We start from the raw sequence: 25,969 nt of genomic DNA, 5'->3' as shown, positions 1-25,969 counted from the left end.
ATCGCCAATCCACCTAACCTGCATGTCTTTGGACTGTGGGAGTAAACCAGAGCACCCAGAGGAAACCCACACAGACATGGGGAGACATGCAAACTCCACACCGGGAGGACCCGGGAAGTGAACCCGGGTCTCCTAACTGCGAGGCAGCAGCGCTACCCACTGCACCAACGTGCCACCCCTGCAGTATACATCAGTGTGCTAAATCAATAGTCAGATTTCTCAGTCCATGTTTTTCTCTAAATGTTCTTTTGTTATGTTAGCCTTTTCTTTATTTAGTATTTGCTGACAAAGGCTGATTAACGGTTTGACGTTTATCAAGTAAACAAGCTGTGTCCTCCTGTCACCTTGTTGTCTTGCGGTGACCCCTCCATTTATCATGCACTTTATTTTTAATTGTCATCAATTCAGGCTTTTAGTAATCAAGATCAGTCTGCACTGCCTCAGCCTGTCACACCACCACGGCTAACAAAAGGTTATCCAGTATTTATGTGGAGTGAAGAGATCATCTGTGAGGTGCAACAAGTTGAGCATGAAAATTATTCATAGACTGCTGACTGCATTGTATCACAACTCTGCATTCCTCATGAAAGTCATGCAAGATTTTGACTTGCAATAAACACTGCAACCCTTGGTTGCCAGCACAGTCACTGAGGAAAAACTGAACAAATTCAAGATCATTTGGGTGAACTTGGTAATGGCTGTAGATAAAGCTGACGAATTCCTGCATTGCAAAATCATTGATGATGAAATATGGTGCTTTTTGTATGAGTATGACCCAGTGGCACTGACCAGAAAGCAGGAGATAGAGCTGAAGGTGGCAGAATTAAAGATGCTAAGATTTACATTGGCTGTGACGAGGATGAACAGGATTAGTAATAAGGACATTAGAGGGTCAGCTCAAGATGGATGGTTGGGAGACAAAGTCAGAGAGGCGAGATTGCGTTGGTTTAAACATGTGCAGAGGAGAGATGCTGAGTATAGAGAAGGATGCTAAGGGTAGAGCTGCCAGGGAAGAGGAAAACAGGAAGGCCTAAAAGAAGGTTTATGGATGTGGTGAGAGAGGACATGCAGGTGAAGGGTGTAACAGAACAAGATGCAGAGGACAGAAAGATATGGAAGAAGATGATCTGCTGTGGCAACCCCTAACAGGTATTAGATGAAAGAAGAAGAAGAAGATGACCCATAAACAAAGTAATGATCATCAAGGAGAAAATCTGCAAAGTCACAGTGGACACAAACATGTCAGGTACAATGGAAGTGGAGGGTAGTCATTTTGACTGGAAGGTAATTGTGCACTTGGAGTTCAGAACAGTGAATAGAGTGTTATGTGCAGACCCTGCAATGTCCACATAAATCCATTCATCTCAAGCACCCAGATTAGTGCAAACCAAAAAGGTGGATGCTAATGCATGACAATGTACACATATTGCTTTATGCTGGTACACTAGAAGGTGGGAGAACATGGGACAACAGTGCAACCACATTCAGCCTACTCTCCAGACATTTTGTTTTGTATTTCTTTTTTTATTGTTTGTTTTCTCGCCTTTACGATGCAGTTTGTGGTTGTTGTTTTAGAAGCACTAAGGACGTCATTGTGGCTTTGAGGCACTCCATGCGTGTCCACAGAATGCTTTGCAGGCCTGCTTCCAGTATGTTGCATAAGAGATCCACAGAGTGCTTTTGTAGCTGAGTGAAACTTACTTTGAAGAAGGATGTGCATAAAATAGCAATTCTGCTTCCTTGTTAGCATCGACCCTCATCTTAAAACTTATTGACTGTAACTACCAGGGAAGGAGAGTTCAAATCCTGAAGAACTTGCTGTGTGGAGTTTACATGTTCTCCCTGTGTCACTGCAAGGTCTGTCCAGGTACTGTGGTCTCATCCTACAACCAAAATACAGGCAAAAAGAAGCTGATTGGCAAATTAACTGATTCGGCCAATGAAAGTTTGAGAATGAGTGTGCCCTCTATTTGACTGGCATTCCATCCAAAAGGAGTTCCTGTCATGCTGTCAATGCTGCTAGGACAGATGCCAGCTACCCACAACCATGTGTTGAAATTGAGTTCAAAAAGGGCATGTATGGTCTTCTAATTTTAACTTAATTAAAGATGACTTTAAAAAATGGCCGAATTTACCACAGGACAACAAGAGGTGTCCGCTCAACATTAAGATGGCAAATAATTACACTAACAAAGAAAACAGAAACATGATGCTGATGAATATTCTTGCCCAGTGACCAGCACCGTTGATACAATCCTAAAGCACACTGAAGTGCAAAGCCAAACCATTTACTGTATGTAGCTGCTTTGAATGCCTTAGCTGCGGGGGGCTACCGTCCAGTTGAAACCGCATTTGACCAACTGGCCTTGTCCTCTTTTCCTCGTGTTTTCCTTTTTTGGCTCCTGTACTTTTCAGCTTCATGTTCACTTCTCCTAATAATCAAAAGAAAACATGTTTTCCATTACTAACTGAATCAGTGTGTGCTTTAGGCTTGGGAAGGGAATCTCACTCTAGTCAGCCCAGATGGTGTGGCACTAGGGGTCCATAGGTCAGTAAAGAATAATTATGGATCCTTAACAAAGATCATTTGGGACTTTGGGTCTTAGACAGGGTTTCTTGCAGTGTTCTATAGCTGGCCAGACATTGCTTATTTTTTGTTTGTTTTTCTGTTGACTGTCCTCAAATGTTATTTTCTCTAACATCTTTGTCATTGGGATTTTAGCATTCCTCTCCTTCATTACCCTTAACCAGACCCTTTTTCAATACCTTCTGTTTGATTCACATACGTTCCCTTAATATCTGCCCTCCTAAATATTAAAAACAGGAAGTACACAAAACAGTATAGTTATGAGTTTATTACTTTTAATCTACAATGGTCTGGTGTTCCATTCAAGGTAGTTTCTCAAGTTACATCCTGATGCTGCTGCCATAGGCTTCACAGGTTTAAGAATATAATGTTACTTTGATACAACGTAATGGCAGAGATATCTGTCAGTATGTTTATGTGTGGTTTGGGAAGTATTGGGGTCCAAGGTAGGAAAGCCCTTATTCAGGGATGGATTGCTTTTGAAGTACTAATGGACATAGCTGCTTTGGTGCTCTTTAGAGGCAAGCTGAGGTTTTCTCCTCCTTAAGATCATAACCAATGCCCAAGGACTGCAGCAAAGATCCATTTTACAAATTTCTTTGGTGAGGTTGGTTGCCTAGAAGGTTCTGAAGTTGGAGTTTACTTGACTTTCTTTAGGTCAGTACCTTTGGTGCCATCCTTAACTATAACCCAAATTTAGGTGCTGGAAGAGAAGACGACAGACATGTAATTCTGAATCCCATGGCTGTGCTTGTATTTGGGCCATCCTGTTTGTATTAGTTTAAACCAGTGTCACTACCCTGGCTCATGTCTAAATGTCTTCTTTATGTTATTTTAGTTTACATTTATGATTTGTATAAGTTTATTTCAGTGTGTATAAGCTATAACCCTTGTGTTTTGTGGGTGCCACCTGTCAATCTCTGTTGAGGCAGTGCTCCCAACCCAATAAACTGCAGTCCCTTATGGTATATTATTGTATGCGTGTATGTGCTTGATGGTTAGTGAGTTCTCCTGTTTATGATTATTGTTTCTTTGTATTTTCTGATTTTTTTATTACATTTTTTGGTTCTGTTGACCTCTGTTTAACATATTGGAACTTGGTTACTCATTTTTCCCTTACTTGACTTTTTTCAGCTTTTATTCTTTATTTATCCTTTTTTGTAATAGATCTTTTATTTATAATAATTCTTTATGCACCCTTTTTATGATCAAGCCAGAGGTTTATGGCCAGAGGTCTCCCTTGTGAGGCTTTCTTTTCTTTTATTTCTGTGATGTTTATAGTTGCTTTGCTTGCTCCTCATATTTGGGCCTGCTCCAGCTGAAGCCAGCTATTTGTATTTTTGGGGCCTGGCTGCACTAACTGAGCCACTACTGTACAGCTCAATGAAAATCCTGGCCCGCTTCTTGGCTGACTTTGGAGGCCTCACCTATTTTGCTTTGTAGGAAACTTCATTCATTCAATAACAGTTTGACTCAGTTAATATTTTGATTGTGTGGAGGTTTTGTTTCATTTCAGGTCTAAATTTGCAATTACAAATATAACTGTTATGTATCTGTTTGGTTATGAAGAGAATTTTACCATTATCTTTAACTTTTAATTTAGTTTTCACACAACTACAAATATGTCATATTTTATTTTTATTTGATATGTAGTGCCATTTTGTTTTTATTTTTTTGTTTTTTTCCCCAAGAATCACAATAATTTTAATACCCTTTGTTGCTATTTTGGGTTTTGCTGTGTAACAACCAGAAATTTGTGTGATGCATGAAGTCATCATTGTGATGGTATGAAAGTTACTGCCATGCTGCAGCAGGTTACCTGAAATTGTGGATTACAACAAAAACAGAACTGCTCTGTGGATTCTTTTTAGATTTCAAGACAATTTGACTTTTGCATCAAACTATTCCTAACTTCTATTGATTACTTACAAACCATCTGTCTGCTAGAACAAGCTGTGTTTATACATCCTCTGTAGCATTATTTGGACAATACTGAATTGTATACTGATATCAAAATGGTAAGAAAAAGGCACTTAACAAATACACAGACCATTATAACAATAAAGTCAGGTCTTTCCTTCATAAAATTTTTAAAGAAAGCTAAGGTGTCAGTAAGTACAGTTTCCTACATGATAAAAAGCTGTTGATTTTCAAAAACTTGTCTTCTGATTCTGTTGTGTTGTGTAAAGACACATTCTTGTCAGATGTTTCTCCATTTCCTAGATAGATAGATAGATAGATAGATAGATAGATAGATAGATAGATAGATAGATAGATAGATAGATAGATAGATAGATAGATAGATAGATAGATAGATAGATAGATAGATAACTTTATTAATCCCAAGGGGAAATTCACATAATCCAGCAGCAGTATACTGATACAAAAAACAATATTAAATTAAAGAGTGATAAACAATACATGCAAAAACAGACAGTAATTTTGTATAATGTTAGCGTTTACCCCCCTGGGTGGAATTGAAGAGTCGCATGGTGTGGGGGAGGAACGATCTCCTCAGTCTGTCAGTGGAGCGAGACAGTGACAAAAGTCTGTCACCGACGCTGCTCCTCTGCCTGGAGATGTACTCACGTATAAGTCGGGTCTTGAAACCTGAAAAATCGATCATAAAATGAGACTCCGACTTGTACTCCTGTTCAAAAATGCAACCCTTCTTTTTTTTTGCATTTTCTTGGTTCGTCCAATCTCGCACGAGTTTCTCAGACACATTGAATTTTGTTGCAGCAGCGCAGTTACCAATTTCTTTTGCCACGTCAACAACTTTTAATTTAAAACCAGCTTTATATTTTCTTCTGATTGAATGCTCCATCATAGATAAGGGATGCTATTATGATAAAGGTGTATGAGGGAGTGAGGTACAAAAAGTACAAAATATTGCAAGCGTCGCTTCAGAATGGTTCAGGTATTAACGTATGGTCACTTAGGCACAATACATGGAAAAATTGGCAGTGTGCTCTGTGGTTACTCTCTGAGTTCGGCGTTAGCATATCATAATCTCTTGGACCAATAGTATGAGTTTTCCACATTCGACTTATATGACCGACATTACTGTATAAAATATCAGAAATTATGCGGTAAAATCAAATCCCGACTTCTCCGGGGGAGAACTTATCCATATATATATATACGATAGATAGGAGGATACCTGAAGGACTCTCAGACCATGAGAAACAAAATTCTCTGGTCTGATGAGACAAAGATTGAACTCTTTGGTGTGAATGCCAGGCGTCACGTTTGGAGGAAACCAGGCACCGCTCATCACCAGGCCAATACCATCCCTACAGTGAAGCATGGTGGTGGCCGCATCACGCTGTGGGGATGTTTTTCAGCAGCAGGAACTGGGAGACTAGTCAGGATAAAGGGAAAGATGACTGCAGCAATGTACAGAGACATCCTGGATGAAAACCTGCTCCAGAGTGCTCTTGACCTCAGACTTGGGTGACAGTTCATCTTTCAGCAGGACAACGACCCTAAGCACACAGCCAAGATATCAAAGGAGTGGCTTCAGGACAACTCTGTGAATGTCCTTGAGTGGCCCAGCCAGAGCCCAGACTTGAATCCGATGGAACATCTCTAGAGAGATCTTAAAATGGCTGTGCACCGACACTTCCCATCCAACCTGATGGAGCTTGAGAGGTGCTGCAAAGAGGAATGGGCGAAACTGGCCAAGGATAGGTGTGCCAAGCTTGTGACATCATATTCAAAAGACTTGAGGCTGGAATTACTGCCAAAGGTGCATCGACAAAGTATTGAGCAAAGGCTGTGAATACTTATGTACATGTGATTTCTCAGTTTTTTTATTTTTAATAAATTTACAAAAACCTCAAGTAAACTTTTTTCACATTGTCATTATGGGGTGTTGTGTGTAGAATTCTGAGGAAAAAATGAATTTAATCCATTTTGGAATAAGGCTGTAACATAACAAAATGTGGAAAAAGTGATGCGCTGTGAATACTTTCCGGATGCACTGTATGTATGTTCAGCTCACACACACACAGTGTATAGTCATGTAGTTGGATGATAGCTTAAGTGTTTTAAGTGTCCTTACACTTTATTAATATGTTCCAGGTCACTTAAATAGCCTGGATGATCCCTGGTCAGATTGGTTCACACAGGCCTTTGTCATTTTTGTTACAATGCTAGAATAAATGTTCTGTTTAGAATTCAGATATTGGGTGACAAACTTTAAAGTAATCCATATTATGTTAAATGATGTTTCTTGCACTTCTATAATCAATAAGGTAAACATTAAATCGAAGAACACGTAAAATACCCATTTTAATAAATGAAAAAGACATAGTTTCCATTAAAAAGTGTAGGTTTTTAAACTTTAAATGTTCAGGCCACAAGTTAATGAGTATGTGGAGAGAAATGGGATCTGTAACTGACAAATAGGATTCTAAGAAACAACTTGACGGCTCTTTGCCATAATTAAAGAGAACAGTTGAAACCACTGGCTGTGGCAAGTAGTAATCTTGTCAATGACTACTGCACAAGTTACACTTACAATGTGACAGTGTGGAAGGATGGAAATCTCATCTTCTCTTAATCTGACAGCAAAAAATATCATTTCAACACTTCTTTTCAGAAAAGGTGGAATCAGAAGATGGACTGTAAACTGACCATACTCAAACCTGATATGAGATGATTTGGTAAATACAGTCCAGGACATGAGAGAAGAAACATAAGTACAGAAATGCAGAGAAAATGTCAGAAACTAGAATAGTGAAATAAAGCCAGATTTTAGACAGAATCTAAAGAGTTCACAAATGCGCAAACAGATTTGCTAGGTAATAGGCTGTATCCGCAAACATTGATGATGGGACACCATGTTGCCTAATTTTTAAGTAGTCACACTCTACATGACTTGTGGGAAACAACACCTGGCAATCTTTAAAAGTGTCACTGACAATGAATGGTCAAAATTGGTGCCCACAACAAAAGTAAGGTGGCACCATTAATAAGTATCTGATTCAAAAACCAATGTGGCAACCAGATTCCTCAATTTCTAAAACCATTTAAAGAAAGTCTAATTTTTTTTAGAGGAGGAACTGGAAAAAAATAAAAATGAACAGCATATGACTCAGTTGTGGTAGACAAGATGACCACAGCACTTAATATTGATATTATCCCAATTGTAAACCTCACTCCATTCTCTCCCTTCACATTTAAATAAAAGCAATTAACAAATAACGGGGAAAGGGTTTGGGAAACAGAGAAAACAGTTAATAGGTTCAGAGCCAGGATGTGGCAAAGACAAGAACCAAACATGCATAATCATAGCCACCACACATAAAATGGTAGCATTCATAAAAAAAATACACAAATGTTATGATGTCACTGAAATAGAGACAAAAAATATAAACAGCTAAAAACAAAAATGGATCGAGCAAGGAAACAACGGTGACCACATTCCTGATCATTTGCTGGTTTAATCTCTTTGTACCTGATAAGGCCTTTCTTAACCACTAGCAGCTTTTAAAATAAGATCGTCAGAGCAAATGGGAGTTTCATTTTTTCCAAAAAGGAATAGTTTTCAAAGTGGGTAATATTTGCTCTTATTTTATTTATAACTAGGCTTCACCCACTTAGTAATGAAACAGGACAGTGAGGATAGCCATGCCCAGCTCCCTACTCCCGAGGTCATGCTTCACCCTCCCCTCAGCCCGCAGCCTCTGTCTCAGATTAGCACGAATATATCGCTCCTACAAACAATCTATGATTCTTAGCGCGATGAGAGAAGTCGCAAAATCGGAATGTTCAAGCAAATTATAGAAAAAAACCCGATCTAAATCCATTAAGTAGTTCTCTGTTCGCTAGGTAAGTAGAGGTAAGGAATGCCCCGAGGTTGGCGCATGAGTGAGAAGGGCTCCACCACCCTCCCCTTGGCCTGCTGCATGTCTCTCTATTCAGGCAAATAAATCGATACCGCAAGCGAACTATGATACTTAACGCGATGAGAGAAGTCACAAAATCAACTGGAATGTTCAGGCAAATTATAGAAAAAAAAAACAATCTAAACCCATTAAGTTGTTGTCTTGTAAAAAGCAGACAGACATGCAGACAGAAAGATGTTGGACTTTATATATATATATATATAGAGAGAGAGATGAGTCATTTAGCCCAAATAATACAATGTGGACATGTAAAATATTTTATTATCCATCAACTACCCAATCCCAAAAATTTCCAAATAATGCAACATTTACTGTAGATCGTATGAGGGCTATTTGAAGAGTTTTGAGACTTACTGATGATGTGTGCGGTGGTTTGTGGTGATTAAGGGCTTGTACCTGGACCCCAGTGGTAAGAATGGTTTTGTTTAGTCCTTGACCCGCCACAGCAAATATTTTAACTTCTATTTTGTGATGGCATATGCAAGTGATTTTTTTAAACGGTGAAACAATGATGTTTGAGTGAAATTTGTGTGAAGCTCAGTGATAGTGGTTAAGTGACTTTTCGAATGGCAAAGGAAGCATATGGAAGGGGAAAATTTAGCTGTGTAGATTTTCATCTGATGAAGAACTTAAAGAAGCAACTGTGTTAAAACATGTTTGCAGTCCGTAGCAGTGCATAGTTTGAAAATAAAAACGGTAAGCTCAGGCTCCAAGTGGGTATAGGTGCACATATTAGCATGGGCGAGTGGCCCTGGAGTGTTGATAGGGGATTTAGCAGTGCCTATATTCACGTGTAGACCTGTGCAGTTCATCTGACTTCCTCATTAGCGTTCTGGGGTGTCTTATTAGGCACCTAAACCCAGTCAAGCTTAAAAAGAGCCTTAGCAGGACAGAAAGGAGGAGGAGGTTAGAAGCATGCAGTGATACAGCGTGTTGCTGCACCCACCACACAACAAACCACCTCAGGATCCCAAATTAAGACCTGAGTGCACAGGAAGGAGATGATAAAAAGGAAAAACTGAGTCCGGTATTTAAATGAAAGAAAAGATGAAGAGACAGAATCTGGGCTGAGCCAGTGCCTTAGGCACTTGGAAATGAGGACCCATGATGAGTGCTTAAGGGTTAGGGATAGGGTTAGGGTTAGCCACCAGTCACTCCAGATGTGCTCCCACTGAAGACCATTAAAGATTTTGGAATGGTGTTGGAGCAGGGCTTACAGTCCATTCACATACCGAGGGATTGTGGTAAGGGATATGAACCAGTGAGAGGGATGACTCCTCTTGCTGAGGAGAGCGAGAAGGGTGAGCAGAGGAGACGTCAGTTTTAAAAGGAAGCACAGAAACACGTGTTGGTTTTAAAAAGGGTGATCCTATTTGTTTTAACCTGTTTTAGATTTATTTATTCATAGATTTAAACCTCCAAATGTGTCACTATTTTCCTGGATTTTGTTTTATTTGATGAAGTACTGTACTTTGATTTTTGAACACTTAATTTGTTGAAAATAAAAGAGCACTTTGCACATTTCCACCAGCCCTTGCTTGTGATGTGTCACCATTTTCCAGTCCATTATCGATGTCCTGGATTCAAGTGGGTATTAAGGCAGATGTATCCAACCTGGGTGTCACAGCACTTCTTAGAAGATGATATCAAACAATTTATATCTGTACATATCTGAGAAGTTTTCAGCAAGAAATATATGGAAAGTAATTTGAAAAGGAAAGTGTTTACAACTGCAAGGAATCTGTAGATGTTAACTTGGGGGTACTGGCTTATATCCTTCCAATGAACCCTCATAATGCAGTATCTGCTATTCTGGCTTAAGCATTCTCTCCTCAGACTCTTACATTCCCCCCAGTTTAAATAGCTTCCCTTCTTTCCTTTCCCATTTACGTTTCCTGTTTTGTTTCTTTTCTGCCATTACACACATTACACCACGTAAACACAGCACCTTTAACCTTTTATTTGTATCACTGTGTTGATTACCATTTTCTCTTTGCAGATATATACTGACACAGTATGTCAGTAATTCAGTGTACCCCACATGTCTGGGAACTGAACTCATTTAGAATATAGTAGGACTTAACTTCTGATCATTCTTATACCTGACAGGTCTGAATAAATCCAGTACATTTTCTTGTGAAGCACACAATAAGAAAGGTGTCACAACCTCCAAGACTGGACACTTACGAGGTAAGAATGTTCATTCCCATGCTTTTATTAAGAAAATGATTTTACAAATTGTAACAGAGATAAGCTGTCAAAAGAAGAGGGCGTGGGGTATTATGTCCATACGGGTGACCATTTCTTATGTGAACAGCCACTACTGGATTGCAATAGAAGCCAGCTTCTTGTTATTTTTTCCACACCTTATTATGGAACGTCATCTATATGCAAAAGGTTCTAAGGAAAATGGAGGCTGACTTAGCAAGAGGGGCAGAAATCTACAATAAGATCAGAAAAGTTGGAGAGACCACTGCTGAAGAGCTCAATAGTGAGGGAGCGTTTGCAGGATGACAGTGCTTATGGCTCCTTCTACTCATCTTTACAGCTGAAACAGACAGAAATAAGAATCTTAACAATGTCTAAACTGGACCCTTTTTAAATTCTACATTACATACCAGGGGGTGTCCAACTCCGATGCCAGAGGTCTATTGTGGCATCAAGTTTTCATTTTAACTGGTTTCTTCATTAGTAACTGGTACTTGCTGCTAATTAATTTATTTTGCTTTAATTTTACTTAACTTGTTATTTAAGAGTCATACCTCTTATCCGTCTCTTTTTTTGTTAATAAGCAGTCAAGCAATAATGAGGTGCAAAGTAAGCCAACACAATACAGTGTCAATCATACAGTATCTGAAAATAAAGAAATTGGTCACTGATGAAGAAAGTGGTGGGAAGGAATATCTGCATCCACTGTGACCCCACAGTACAGGAGCTGAACACCCTGACATATACTGATGGAAAAAAGCAAATGTCCCTTTTTAGAAAATCTAGCTTGCATGCTCTTAGAAAACATTCTCCATATGTTTCACCCCCCTGACCAAACATCCAACTTGTGCGATGGGGCATTATAATTTCACAGACCCATGAAAGCTCATTGCACACTCTTTTATCCAGTGAGGTCCAGGTGGAGTGCTGTAATATGCTCCAATCAAATCAAATCCATCGTGATGGCGTACAAAGCCAAAGATTATGAAAATTGTGTCACTCTCCAATTGCTTATGGACCGGACTGTATATGCAGAGCTTGCGTGTTCTTCCCATGTTTGCATTGCTTTCCTTCCACACCCTTAATAACATGCATGTTAGGTTATTTGGCCATTCCAAACTGGTCCAGTGTGAGTGTGGAAGTTATGATGGGCTGGAATCCTGTCCAGATGGGATAATACCCGACAAGAGCACATCCAGCGGCTCATCAGCTCTATGCGCCAGAGTTGTCAAGCTGTGATGGCTGCAAAAGGCAATCAGACAAGCTGTGTATGGCCTGGTTATTGTCTTGTGACCAATGCCCCTGCATTTGAGAATGTTATGTTATAAGTGTGTTTGATGTCTACACAAAAGGCTCTTTGAGCTGCTTTACCATATTTTTCATCTGTTTCAAAAGATGTAGTTTATAATAAATTTGCTATGGGATCTCCAGCCCTTTTTTAATACTCTGTTGGGTTTGTTCCTCTCCTTAGTTCTACCTGATAAACCTCAAAACCTGCACTTGTCATCCAAAAAGACTGATTCCCTGGACATCTCATGGACACCAGGATTTGGAGGAGATTACGAAGTGACTGTTTGTACTGTGCAGGTAAAAAAACATTTCACTGCTTACCGGAGTTAAAACTGCAATGTACGAGGGATGGGGCCGAAAACGTCTGGGAACATTTAAAAATCTTTTATTGTAAAACTGACAGCAATTCACTTTTAGTCACCTTCAAAATACTCTCCTTGAAATGCACAACCATTGTCCCAGCGCTCCTCCCATTCATGTTAACATTTCCTGCATTTTGTTACCATGTTTAGAGCTCCTGCATTACTTTCCTGGATTTCTTGTGGTAGCAAATCTTATTCCCTTAAGTCTTGATTATTGTTTTGGGAACAAGAAGTCCCAGAGAGTAAGATTTTACGAATACAATGCAACAACCTCATGGTTTGGTCAAAAACTCTTTGATAACTTGATGTGTTAAGATGGGCAGTCATGGTGCAAAATTTAGTTTTGGGTATCTCACTGCTCTCTTCATATTTCTTCCTGATGCTTTCCAATAAATGCCTCAGAAGTTCAATGTAATGTCACTGAGTAACAACCTGTCCATGAAGAACAAGTCTGTCAATGTCAAAAAATGCAAATATTGTCATCTGCCATGGTGGCTTGGAGAAAAAAATCATCTAAGTCAAGTGCACGATAGTAGAATAAATGACAGAAATATTCCTTCAATCAAAGAGCATGATACCATTCGACAGATTGATTAACCAGACAGTAGGCATACTATACCTAGCAACATATTCGAGAACTTCAACCTACTTTAGTACCATTGACTGATTCTGGGAATTTATGGGTAACCACTCATATGTTTTTAACAATTTCTCAATTACTAAGGTAAACTGCAGGTTTCACTTTGTGTCAAATGAGCAGTTGCTCATGGAGTCCCGAATGAGACACATTACCTGCACCTGTGGCTCAATGACCCGAGGGTGATCCAGCTAGTAAAATCCTCATTGTTGGGGACCCAAGTGGCTGGACCAGGCCAAGGGGTCGCCCACATAACACCTGGCTGTGGCAGATAGAGGGTCATTTCCAAAGGGTGGAACTGGACCGCGTGTCTGCCTGGGGGGTTTCCAAACAGGATCCTGAGCTGTTTTGTTGTGTGGTGGGTGTGGCAACGTGCTGTACCAGTGCATGACCTAAGGTAAAGTGGAAGGCCCAAAAAAAGCACTGTGAGTATCTTGTGTGGTTCAATTAGTAATTGTTTAATTTTTAGCCAAATCAGAAGTTTTCTTTCTTTTTAGTAAATCTTGTACGTATTTCTTTTTCATAATATTTGGCTTCTGTAAAAATCCAAGTGTCTAGCTTGGGGAAAATCTATCTATCTATCTATCTATCTATCTATCTATCTATCTATCTATCTATCTATCTATCTATCTATCTATCTATCTATCTATCTATCTATCTATCTATCTATCTATCTATCTATCTATCTATCTATCTATCTATCTATCTATCTATTTAAATATCATTTATTTCAAACTACAGAATTTAGTATGATGTTATGTAGGCAACTTAATCTATATGCTATACTGGGGAATTGGGAGTAGAGATGTAATGGGGGGCAACCCAAAAGCCAGTGCTGATGCATGGACTACAGTTTCCATCACAAAGCAGCATGGTGTTGGGGCTGATGGGTGGACAACATTATCAGCTCGCACGAACTTTTGTACCAACCAAGGTTGGATCTCATCTAGATAGATAGATAGATAGATAGATAGATAGATAGATAGATAGATAGATAGATAGATAGATAGATAGATAGATAGATAGATAGATAGATAGATACTTTATTAATCCCAAGGGGAAATTCACATACTCCAGCAGCAGCATACTGATAAAAACAATATTAATTAAAAATTAACAATAAAAACAATATTAATTAAAAAAAATCCAAGACTGCATGCACATAATTTTCATCTCAGCTAATCTAAATAGCGATGTTATTGCTATGCAAGATCACAGCTTTTGCCTTAGAGTACTTTTTGTCTCAATGTGGGTTGTGTTTAGCCATGTTCAATTTCCTAGACAGTTTCCCCTCTGTTTATTTATCCCCATGCAATGGCAGTTACTTTGTCTAGTAAGAAATAAGTAAATACTGCTGACATGACAAGTTAAGTAAAATGTTTCTAGAATTTACATTTTATTATTATTATTTATTTGGAGTTAGACACAGACTCCCACCTAATCACTGTCTGAGTATTGTATACATGTTCTCCCTGTGCCTGTTTTGGATTTCTCCAAATTTCTTCCCTCACTCCAAATACAACATTTAAGGTGGCCAGTGAGTCTAAATTGCCTTAGATGGGAGTGCGCGTCACAAACAAATGGAATCCCATTCAGAATGGATTCATGTGTTAAGCCCCAGCAATATTAGAATTAGTTCCTTGCACTCGTGTACTAATAAAAGAACATTCATAAAATGGATGGATGAAGGGATGGATGGGGAGATGGATGGATTTTAATAACTTCATTACCATGTTTCAGTTCAGCTCTGCTTAGTTTGATTCAAAACACCACTGGCCATGTCAGCGGAAAACAATCAGCCCATGGAAGCAATTAAAACATTAACTGATTTTGCTAGCTGACTTTTCTGGTGATCCGACAGTATGCTGATGGAATCTGAAAAATTGGAAACATTGAATATGCACTCATTAGGGAGTTTTACTGTTGGTCAAATAATTCAGGAAAAGAGAAGTATAAAAATTGAGAACATTGCTTCCTCTCCATTCACCTCTTTCTCCTTTTGTAGGTTTCAGTTTACTAAAGTATGAAACATGAAGTGTGCAGTGAGGACAATAGAAAAGTACATGCATCAAGGGCCTGACATCCCAGCAGCCCATTGGGCATGTTTGTTGTGAGTGTACAAGTGGAAGGTTTCATCTCAGGCAGATGGTCTTGAGTAACTCAGAGTTTGGTCTGAATGATCACACTGGAGAATTATTGTGTCTGCTTTGCACTTTCATTTCTCTTTTTCGTGAAATGTTTATGTTGGTAGAATCTGCTTTTCCTCAGGCTCTCTCTCTGTCATAGTTCTGCATTCTGATATTTGGTTTTTGTTATACGCTCCATAAACTGAGCAGTATGAAAATATAAGAACTTCAAAACCATTCATCTGAAGAGTTAAACTAAATACAAAGAAATTCAGTCACAGTTAATGAAATGTAAATATATATAAATTAAAACCCCCTTGTGGGTTAACAAAGCACATAAAAAATAAAATTACAACATATTAGTAATTAGTCACTACTTCTTTAAAAGTTGTCCATTTTAAATAAAAACATCACCTTATTAAATATCTATTTTAAGGCAATTTTGGCCACCATCAAGGCAGCAGACACTTCTACATGTTTGTTTTGATGGAGCAGCTGGCCTAATACTGTGTGAAACTATTGATAAAATGAAGAATTAGTGAAAGAGAGAGTCATGTTGTGGTATGTGGAATGTGTGTCTAAATGTAAATGAATGAAAGAAAGACATTAGTATGTGTAGTCTGAAGGGGGTGCAGCAGCTCCCCATACCCAACACAGACAGACACAAGGCACCAGTCCAGCAACACACACGGGCTTCATGTCAGTGGGAAATGCTTTTCAATTGTTTCTCACAGCACAGTAAAACAAACACAATATTTACAGCACACAGCAAAATTTCTTTCTTTCTTGTTGGATCTCAGATAGATAGATAGATAGATAGATAGATAGATAGATAGATAGATAGATAGATAGATAGATAGATAGATATGAAAGACAGTATATGATAGATAGATAGATAGATAGATAGATAGATAGATAGATAGATAGATAGATAGATAGATAGATAGATAGACAGATACTTTATTAATCTCCAAGGGGAAATTCACATGCTCCAGCAGCAGCATACTGATAAGAACAATATTAATTAAAAATAAACAATAAAAACAATCCATCCATCGTCTAACCCGCTGAATCCAAACACAGGGTCACGGGGATCTATCCATCCATTTTCTAACCCGCTGAATCCGAATACAGGGTCACGGGGGTCTGCTGGAGCCAATCCCAGCCAACACAGGGCACAAGGCAAGAACCAATCCTGGGCAGGGTGCCAACCCACAACAGGACACACGCAAACACACCCACACACCAAGCCCAATTTAGAATCGGCAATCCACCTAACTGGCATGTCTTTGGACTGTGCGAGGATATGGGGAGAACATGCAAACTCCACACAGGAAGGACCCGGGAAGCGAACCCAGGTCTCCTAACTGCGAGGCAGCAGCGCTACCACTGCACCACCGTGCTGCCCTTAATAAAAACAATATTAATTAAAAAAAAAATCTAAGACTGCATGTACATCATTTTCATCTCAGCTAATCTGAATAACGATGTTAGATCACAGCTTTTGCCTTAGAGTACTTTTTGTCTCAATGTGGGTTGTGTTTAGCCATGTTCAATTTCCTAGAAAGTTTCCCCTCTGTTTATTTATCCCCATGCAATGGCAGTTACTTTGTCTAGTAAGAAATAAGTAAATACTGCTGACATGACAAGTTAAGCAAAATGTTTCTAGAATTTAGATTTTTTTATTATTATTATTTATTTGGAGTTAGACACAGACTTTCACCTAATCACTGTCTGAGTATTGTATACATGTTCTCCCTGTGCCTGTTTTGGCTTTCTTTCTTTCTTTCTTTCTTTCTTTCTTTCTTTCTTTCTTTCTTTCTTTCCACCTCAACTCCTCCTCTTTGTCTTCTCCCTCCCAACTCTGGCTCCCTCAATGAAGTGAGGTGGTCCCTTTTATACTGCACCCAGGAGCACTCCAGGTGGTCCAGGAGTATTACAGGTGCAGTGGAAGCCAAACATCAACTCCCATGAAGCAGCCCACAGGAGCTGCCACCTAGTGATCCAGGAGAGATAATGCCCTGTGCACATTCTCTCCCCTTAGTCCTTCTGTTAAGAAGACATCCCGGCCGGGTGAAGGGTCTGGCCATCTGCCGCAGCTGTTTATACTCTTTTTTATTACTGGCATTGTTTATACAGTCTCATACATTTTATTTTATTTATTATTTTAAAATATTGTTTTTCTATTTTTATTCTTTTCTGTTCTGTTTTTATCTTATTTGTTGTCTTTGTAGCATCAAGTTCAGAAGTTGCAAGAATAAGTTTGCTCTAGTTGTGTAAGAAAAGTGTACTTACAGTACGTAATGATATTGATCTGTTCTATGATGTGAGCCAGCAAAGAGCTGTGCTAACAGTGCCAACTGATGAAAAACGTGAAGAAAAGTAGTTATGATTTAATGTATTAAAGCAACATTCAGGCCAAGGAGAAGGGGAACACTAAGTGTAGCAGCTAAAGTCATTAACAGTGCTCTGGAGGACAGTCTTATTGCAGTGTGCGGAAACCAGATTGGAAAGGCCTACAAAGAATACATTCAGATCGAAAGGTTTGAAGTTGTGTGGCAAGTAACATTTCCAACACTTTTGTTAGCAAAGGGCGGTTAGAAATGCATCTGTTTTTATCAAGAATGGCTGACTCAAGACCAGGTTTCTTAAGGACAGGAGTGGCAGCAGCAATTTTAATTGCAAGTGGAATGGAGCCAAAGGCTAAAACCGTACTGTTTTAATCAGGTGGGAAACCGGATTAGAGACGAGTGATGTACTGTACAGGCAGGATAAAGTCATGAGTAGGAAAAGGAGGTCAGTTTTGTAATTTGCTCAGAGATAGTAAGAAATCTGGAGGATGAGAAGCAATAGATTCCTGGAAGGTTTAGGGAGGCCTCCATGGGAAAGAGGAGCAGGAGTAACCGGAGAGAACTGCTGATACAATAGATATTATTGACTTTGTCCTTAAAGAAGTACAGGAAAGCCTGACATTTTTCCATTAAGTTATAAGAAGCTGAAGTAGGGAGTTGTATTAATCTGTTTATTGTTGTCAAAAGGGTTTGATATTAGTGTTATCCTTATATTTAACATGGGAAAATTATGAACTATGAGCATTACGGGCATCCCCATGTTGTAGGCTATAGAGTGGGCAGTAAAGCCTGTCTTTTTGAAATGACCTTCAAGAAACTGGCCAAATGTTTTGATCACCCTGATCTCTGAGGAAAACCAAGGAAAACAATGAGGAGCTGGGATGTGCCTGGTCTGTAGGGGGGCATACGTAATTGCTGCCTATGTTTAAAGTAATGCAATTACAATGAGAAAGCATATCATGATTACAAAAATGCTTAGAAACATCCAGCAAAGATCGAGCCTGTAAAGACCATGAAAAGGAGAAAGGACCAACAGATGTAATGTTATGGAAGGATACTGGGAAGGGTAATGCAAGGAATACATTCTATGAAATAAAATGAGAGGTGCTAACTAGAGAAAAGAGAGACAGGCGTAAAATCAAGTCAAATATGAGTTGGAAAATGAACACACTTCATTACATAAAAACACTCAGTAACAGCCAGAAATGAATCAGTGAAGAAGTAGATGGTGTCCATTTAAAGGTCTAACAGGAGAATGAGGAAAAACAATGGAGCTCAGACAGAAAGTATGGAGTCATTTTACAAGGGCGATACATTTATACAGCAAACAGTGGAATAGTGCAAACAATGTTTAGCGCCAAGTATTAAAAGAGCATCACAGTGTGAAACCTTGAAATTGCTGCCAGACATTGCCATTTCTCTTCAAACACATTCAGAGATGAATTTATACCCATGACTTGACAGCAAATGTAAATGCCTATAATATCTTAGTTGTTGCAAAGATTCACTAATCAAAATATATCAGGGATTCTTCTGGGTAATTTGGTCATTGTGGAATTTTGCCTGGAAAATGAAGTCAGGCCAATACTTAAATTATACTGAATATTAAATACAAATAGTTATGTCATTTACTAGCCCACATAATTCAGAGCAGGGTCATGGAGGTGCTGGAGCCTATCCCATCTAGCACAGAGCAGGAGACAAGCTGGCACCAGTCCATTGAAGGGCACACACACTGGGGCAAATTTAGCATCGCCAGTTCATCAAACTTGCATGTCTCTGGACAGCTGGAGGAAACAGACATGGAGAACATGCAAACTTCACACAGGGAGGAACGGGAAGGTGAACCCTGGTCTCCTTACTGTGAGGCAGTAGCAATACCACTGCACTACCATAAATCTAAATATGAAAGTTTAAAAAACATGTTACACAGGTGACAAGCAATTTCGTAACAAGGACCAGAAAAACTACCTTCCGAATGACTTCCACGAGGGCATCCAAGGTGTAAAACACTAGGGGTTCTGGGGAGTAAGGGACCGCCTAATTAAACCGTTTGGACTCATAAAAAATTGAAAGTCCAAGGTGTGATGGTTGTAGAGTTACAGATCACTTGGTGGCCATTCCTGGGCAGCAGTGGACAGTCAGCTCTTCAAGTGGCACTGAGATGATGACAGGCTGATTGAGGCAGCACCATGGCACACTGCACATACTTCGACAAACCACGGGGGGATTCAAGAAAAAAGAGCAAAGAGTTTCAAGGGAAAAAAGTATAAATAGAAGTTCCATGTGTTATGAGTTGAAAGTCTACTTTTTATGCATTTTTCTGAAGCATTTTTAATGATCAAGTAGTCATCTTGGGTTTTTTTGAGGTAATGTATTCGAATCTGATATTTATTTTTCATTTCTCTGCATACTTTAATCATTGTTTTATTTTATTTTTTTGTGCAATTTTCACCGCCATTTTGTTTTCAAATGTTTGAGTCCCGTCGTTAGGTCGTTTCTAGGGACATGTCAACTGAGGTCACGACCTGAGAGTAATTGATGTGACAGGTTAAAGGGTCAGATAAGGTGCAGTTCTTTATGCTAACCCTTTTTCCCACACAACTTTTTGCTCAATCTCATTTTATTTTCTTTCTCTGCTTCAGACCTTTAGCTTAAGAGTTATTGACTACAAATTTTGTCTCTCGTTTTTGGCTTGTTGATCTCCCACTTTTCAACCTGTTTCTGTCTTTCACTGTCCTCCATGTTTGCTCTCAAACTCTCATCTGCTTGGTGGTACAACACCCTGTGGCCATTAGTGTTTGCCTTGGTCTCAGTTATGCTGAAGAATATGAAGATGGACAGCAGAAGGTAGCAGAGACTGCTGGTCCAGATAGCATTCATGCTGCATGTGACTATGCTTTACCCTCAAAATGATGTGCTTACTGGGCTGTGGCACGCTGGCAAAGTACATAGGCCGACGCATTATAAGGAGCAATTTTAGTGTTGCACACACAGCAGCTATGTGTTATGAATGAGTAAACCGGAACCGGGAGAGGACGACCAGCCAATAGTTTCAGTCTGTTCTACACTGTTCAGTGCCATTTTCGACTAGATTTTAAACTTACCTTTTATTCTATTGATGCGTCCACCATTGACTCCAGAATATTATTTTCTTGGAGAACATTCCATAAATCCATTCACGTAACTTATCCTGCATTTGAAACTTGTTTCAGGACTCCTCAAAAGAACCGTTTCAACAGGGGTGGTTCTTCCGGCTCACTGACAACTGTTCAACTATTAATGCACACCTTACAGTACACTTATGGTTCACTGAACTGTATGCCATGAAATATGGGGCTCTGTAATAAGAACTAGACTGCAAGGTGGAAAAATATGAATAATCTGTTTGATCAGATTAATAAGGACTTCATATTACTGAAATAAGCGTCGTGGAAAAAAGATAAAACTAATCATTTCGAATGAGATACATAACTCATTTAAACAAGTTACTAATTCTAATTTTTTTTTTGCTTGACACCTAAGGGGCTCCGCAAATTCGTGATTTGTTCACATTTTTGTTTTTTTAAAATATTGCAATACTTCATTTACCCCAGTATCATTCATTAGAGAATTAATGATTTCTTTCTGTCTTTCATAAAATTTCAAATTTGGCGAAAGAAGAATATGTACATAACACTTCTCATATCCTTTTAATTCATTTTTGGGTCCTGGGAAGCCAGAGCCTAAACTGGCAGCACTGGGTACAATGTAGAAAACAGCCCTGGACAGAGAGCCAGTCACAATCACAAATACTCAAACAGTTAATTTAAAAGGCACAACGTCAGGGATGTGGGAGAAAACCACAAAGACACCAGCAGAATGTGTTAATTCAGGAAGCTGTAGCTATCTCCTGTGCCACAAAGTCACCCCCCTCTCCCCCCAAAAATGTATAATGCAGAACACAAAAAACATAGCAAACGATAAAAAAAGTTTAACTAGGACTAAAAGTCACACTTGCATAACAGCTGCTTTGCACACTCTGTGCTTTCAGTTTGAAAATTTCTTGTAAACACCATGTCACTGCGGTTCCCTCATCAGCCACTGTTTCCCATTATTTTGATTTGTGAAAACTCATTAAACTGAAAGTGCCAACAGGGCAGAAATGACCCCAGCAGTAATCCCCATAAGTTCAGTTAAAATGAAATGAAACTTATGAATGAGCACCTATTCGATCAGTTACTGATATACTGGTGATTCATGAAAAACTATGGCTGGACAAGGCTCTGAGTATTCTGCTGCAAGTTGCATCCTGTTATGAGGTGGAATTTTAACTGGAAGATGCTGTGATGGACAGACCAGCATCCTCTCTAAGATGGACTATGTTCCCTTACCTAATGGAGGTTCATGAAGGAAGGTGTGCCATTCCTCTTCGCAGACAGGAAGGTGGCATGGAGGGGTACTGCAGTAACTGGTGCAGTGGATCTGGAATCCCATCAGCAATGTATGGGAATCCATTACCCAGATGGGAAGACATCAAAGTTGAGGTATAACCTGGATGGAGAAGCATGATCAGCAGTCCCTTTCCCAGTTGAGAGGCCAACAATTTAGGACAGTGGGAGACTACCTCCCATGCACAGGTTTTCTTCCATTTACTTGCTTGCAGCATCCCTTGTGGTGAGCCCCTGTATGGAAGCCTTTGTGGTAGTATGGACTATCCTGTTAGGTTTCTTGTGAGTCACTGGGGTGGAGCTAGTGGGGGATGAATGTCATGTTCCAGAGTGGTCCTGCCTGACCCAGAAGTCCTTCTTGGAGAGAATGGTTTAGGCATCAGAAGTACGTGCAGGTCAGGTTTCAAAGAGAGCCCTCCTCTTTGCCTAGGGAGACGGAATCAGGAGAGGAGCAGGACAGCATCAACCTGGAAGGAGTGGAGGAGAAAGGAAAGACAAGAGAAGAAAGGATTGGATTATATTGTAAAGAAGTATTGTGTTAATTAAAGCCACATATCAACCTGGGGCTTCAGTCGGCCTAGTTGTGTCTGGGGCTTTGGTATGCCCCCTAGTGGACAAAATGCACTCATATTTCCGCTCACCTGACATGTACACTCCTAGGCATATGTGCGAAAGGGACGGTTTTCCTTTTATACTAAGATTTCAGATCTGCAGTTCCTACACAACCTGCACAAGCTTGTTCACATAAATGTGCTTGTTATTAGCAGTAGCTGTAGTTGCACAGTCAGTACAGACACAAAACTCTGGGGATGCAGCTGATGAGATACTGTAAGTGCAACTGTAGTAGGCTAAAGTTATATCAGAATGACATTAGTATATCTGTGAGTTCAAATCCAGATACACGTACATGGAAAAGTATGAATTGGGTTGTAATAAGTCAAAATTATTTGATAACATTTTGTATGTTAAATGACTCCAGTTTTTACCATGGCAGCTCTGCAGATCATGCTCTTCTTAAATAAAAAGGAAAACTAATAGGCAGAAGCACTAAGGCCACATTTACTGCTGACCTTAGAGACATAAAAGATTAAATCTGGAATTTTAGAAACTGAGATCTTGGCACTCTGTGGTCGTGAAAGATCCATGGGCAACTTTCATCAAGAGTAGGGTGTATCCCGATGTCCTGCCTAAATTGGTGATGATACTCTAGTCACTCTGGCCCTCAATCATCCCCTGTCTCTAACTGGCTAACTGTCTCTTACCCCTTCACCACCTAATAGCTCAGGTGTGGTGAGTGTACTGGTGCAAAAAGGGCTGCCATCGCATCATCTAGGTGGATGGTACACATTAGTGGTGGTTGAAGTGGCTCCCCACTCACTGTGTCAAGTGCTTTGAGTAGCGCTATATAGTGCTATATAAATGTAAATTATTATTTTTATTATTTTGCTGCATTTATTTTTGGAATACATTTCAAAGATCAAGCAGGCAAAGTCCAAAGTGAGGAGGACTTCTGGGTCAGATGATTTATATGGAGAGGCAAAACGCAAGGAGAGGAACAGCTGGTGTCTAGGGTGGCAGCGATGTCATTGGCCCTCCATGTGGTTCTACACACTATAAAGCAAATAGAAAATTGTGTTAGTGGCAGTATCACGGTGAATCCTTCCCTGTATTATTAGTTGACCCTATACGCATGAAACTAATTGCGTAACCTGCTGTGTCTCAGTGACTGAAGAAATTCTCATTTTCTCAACTGAATAACCTAAGGAGGGAGTGTGAAATCCAATCCCCTCTCTAACATCTCCAAAAACGAAAAAGTTATCTTGCCCTCAAAAACTCTAGTGTGGGGTTTTGATGCCCTCCATGTGCCCATGTAGAGTGTCTCTGGGTTTCCTCCTATATTCCAAATGTTTACAAGTCAGACTGACTGGCAGTCCTAAAGCTGGTATCGCATTACATGATTTCATTTTGGAGGGGGTGTCAAACTTGACGATTGCCTTTGGCTAGAAATCACATGGCATGACAAATTAAATAATTCTGTGATGACATTCCAGCACAGTTTCCCATTTGTTAAAATATTACAAACTTGTCTCTTCTTCTGAAAGCCAGTAATGCACTACTTGACAATGCAAGTGCTCTATGAATGCTGTCAGTGTTCAGCAAGTTCAGCTGCAATCTCAGCCCTTTTCTTCTTTTCCATTCTGTTGGCATATGTAAAGCAGAAGATCCAAAATACCCATGTTCCTTATTCCTCTTAGCTGCATTATATGCACTGAGTGCTCATTAATTGTCACCTCTCACACACAGAGCCTGCTCCATGACTTAAGTCAAAGTCAAATCTGTTTGATGCGGACTGGTTGGACTGTGTTGCTGGGGATTTCAGACCACACAACTCTACCCACCACAGCTGTCTTCGACTCTACAAGGCAATGTAAATAAGGCCTGCAACTGACAATCACTTAACAAGTTGTATAATGTGCCATTACAACATTAGAAAATTAGAATAATCTACATGAGAAAAGATCATTCAGCCCAACAAAGCTCGCCAGTCCTATCCATTTAATTTTTCTGAAAAACATCAAGTTGACTAAAAACCTAAAACCCTACTGTCTACCATAGTACCTGGTCAGTTATTCCAAGTGTCTATGGTTCTTTGTGTAAAGAAATACTTCCTAATGTTTGTGTGAAATTTACCCTTAACAAGTTTCCAACTGTGTCCTCGTGTTCTTGATGAACTCATTTTAAAGTGACAGTCTCCATCCACTACACTGATTCCCTTCATAATTTTAAACACTTCAATCATGTCACCTCTTAATCTTCTTTTGTTTAAAGTGTAAAGGCTCATAATTCATCCCCTGTAGTCCTAGAATCAGCTCAGTCACTTGTCTCTGGACTTTTTCTAGAACTGTAGTCTGGAGACCAAAACTGCACACAGGACTCCAGATGAGGCCTCACCAGTGTGTTATAAAGCTTGAGCAGAACCTCCTGTGACTTGTACTCCACACCACAGTGCGTTATATTACCTGTTCTGTAATTCTGATATTAGCCTTCTTAATGGGTTCTGAACACTTTTAGGAGTCCACTACGACTCCTAAATCCTTCTCCTAAGGTGTACTTGCGCTTTCTTAGCCTTAACTTAGTGCAGAATGTGCTGTGCCTTGAAGTCTGTGCTGCTTGGTAGCCCATGGCCACTATGACCCTAAATTATGATATCAGTGAATGAACTTGAATGTTATAAGAGACTTTATTAATGTAAAGGAGAATCCCTCCACCAAGCTATTATAGATAGTACTAAGGAATCAGGGTACTAATCACAATCACTGTTGAATACTCAATGGACTTTTTACACCTGATTTCTGGTTTTCCTAAGGCAGAGTGGTGGCTTTGAGTCTAGGTGGCAATCGGTAGGTTGCCGGTTCGAATCCCGTAAATGCCAAAAGTAACTCCTCTTCATTGGGCCCTTGAGCAAGGCCCTTAACCTGCAATAGCTCTGTCCTGGGAATGACATTAATCTGCATCCAGCCCTGCATGTAGGTTCCCCAACCTGCATGGAAAAACCTGGGGGCTGGTGGCAGAATTGGCACTCCAGCCATCATAAAAAAACTCACAATGTTCCATTCCATCTGAATTAGTTTGGTGCTAGGTGTCACCTGCCACATGGCTGCACTTGGGTCCTAATCTGGGTTCCTGAGTTGGTTTTTCATGTGGCGGACGTGGCAATGCACTGTATCAGCGCGTGCTCCTAACCTAAAGTCATTGACGATGTCCAAAGAGAGGCACCAGGATCTTATAGTGAAAGGAAGGTTCAGATAAATTGTCACACCTTCCCTGATGATCCCAGTCATTTTAGAAGTTTATAGTTGTTCCACCTTCATATTATAAATGAGATGTTTTACTTTTGTCAGTTTAGTTTTAATGATAAGTTGTAGTCAAGCACTCTGCTGATCTGTTTACTTTTTTCCTAAACAGCTGTTTAAAAAACAGAGCCCTGGTGCTGTTTCCATTTTGAAGGAGAAGGCATCTCAGAGAGCGGAGGAAGTGAGCAGGCGCTGTGGTCGCAGTGTCC

At 39.7% G+C, this 25,969-nt stretch overlaps 1 protein-coding gene across 3 annotated transcripts in view; it reads left to right on the top strand.

Annotated features, from left to right (window-relative positions):
* The window catches only part of LOC120538751 (tyrosine-protein kinase receptor UFO), a 227,379-nt gene that overhangs the window by 103,952 nt on the left and 97,458 nt on the right, over positions 1 to 25,969 (top strand). For all 3 annotated transcript variants that reach the window (XM_039768203.1, XM_039768201.1, XM_039768204.1), the window contains exons 5-6: positions 10,612 to 10,692; positions 12,182 to 12,297. In XM_039768203.1, the coding sequence (XP_039624137.1) occupies positions 10,612 to 10,692; positions 12,182 to 12,297 (197 nt within the window). The remainder of the gene's footprint in view (positions 1 to 10,611; positions 10,693 to 12,181; positions 12,298 to 25,969) is intronic.

The sequence above is a fragment of the Polypterus senegalus genome, chromosome 11 (assembly GCF_016835505.1).
Source record: "Polypterus senegalus isolate Bchr_013 chromosome 11, ASM1683550v1, whole genome shotgun sequence".
Taxonomy (NCBI): domain Eukaryota; kingdom Metazoa; phylum Chordata; class Cladistia; order Polypteriformes; family Polypteridae; genus Polypterus; species Polypterus senegalus.
The sequence above is the reverse complement of the archived record's forward strand: the minus strand, read 5'-3'. Positions and strand labels throughout refer to the sequence as shown.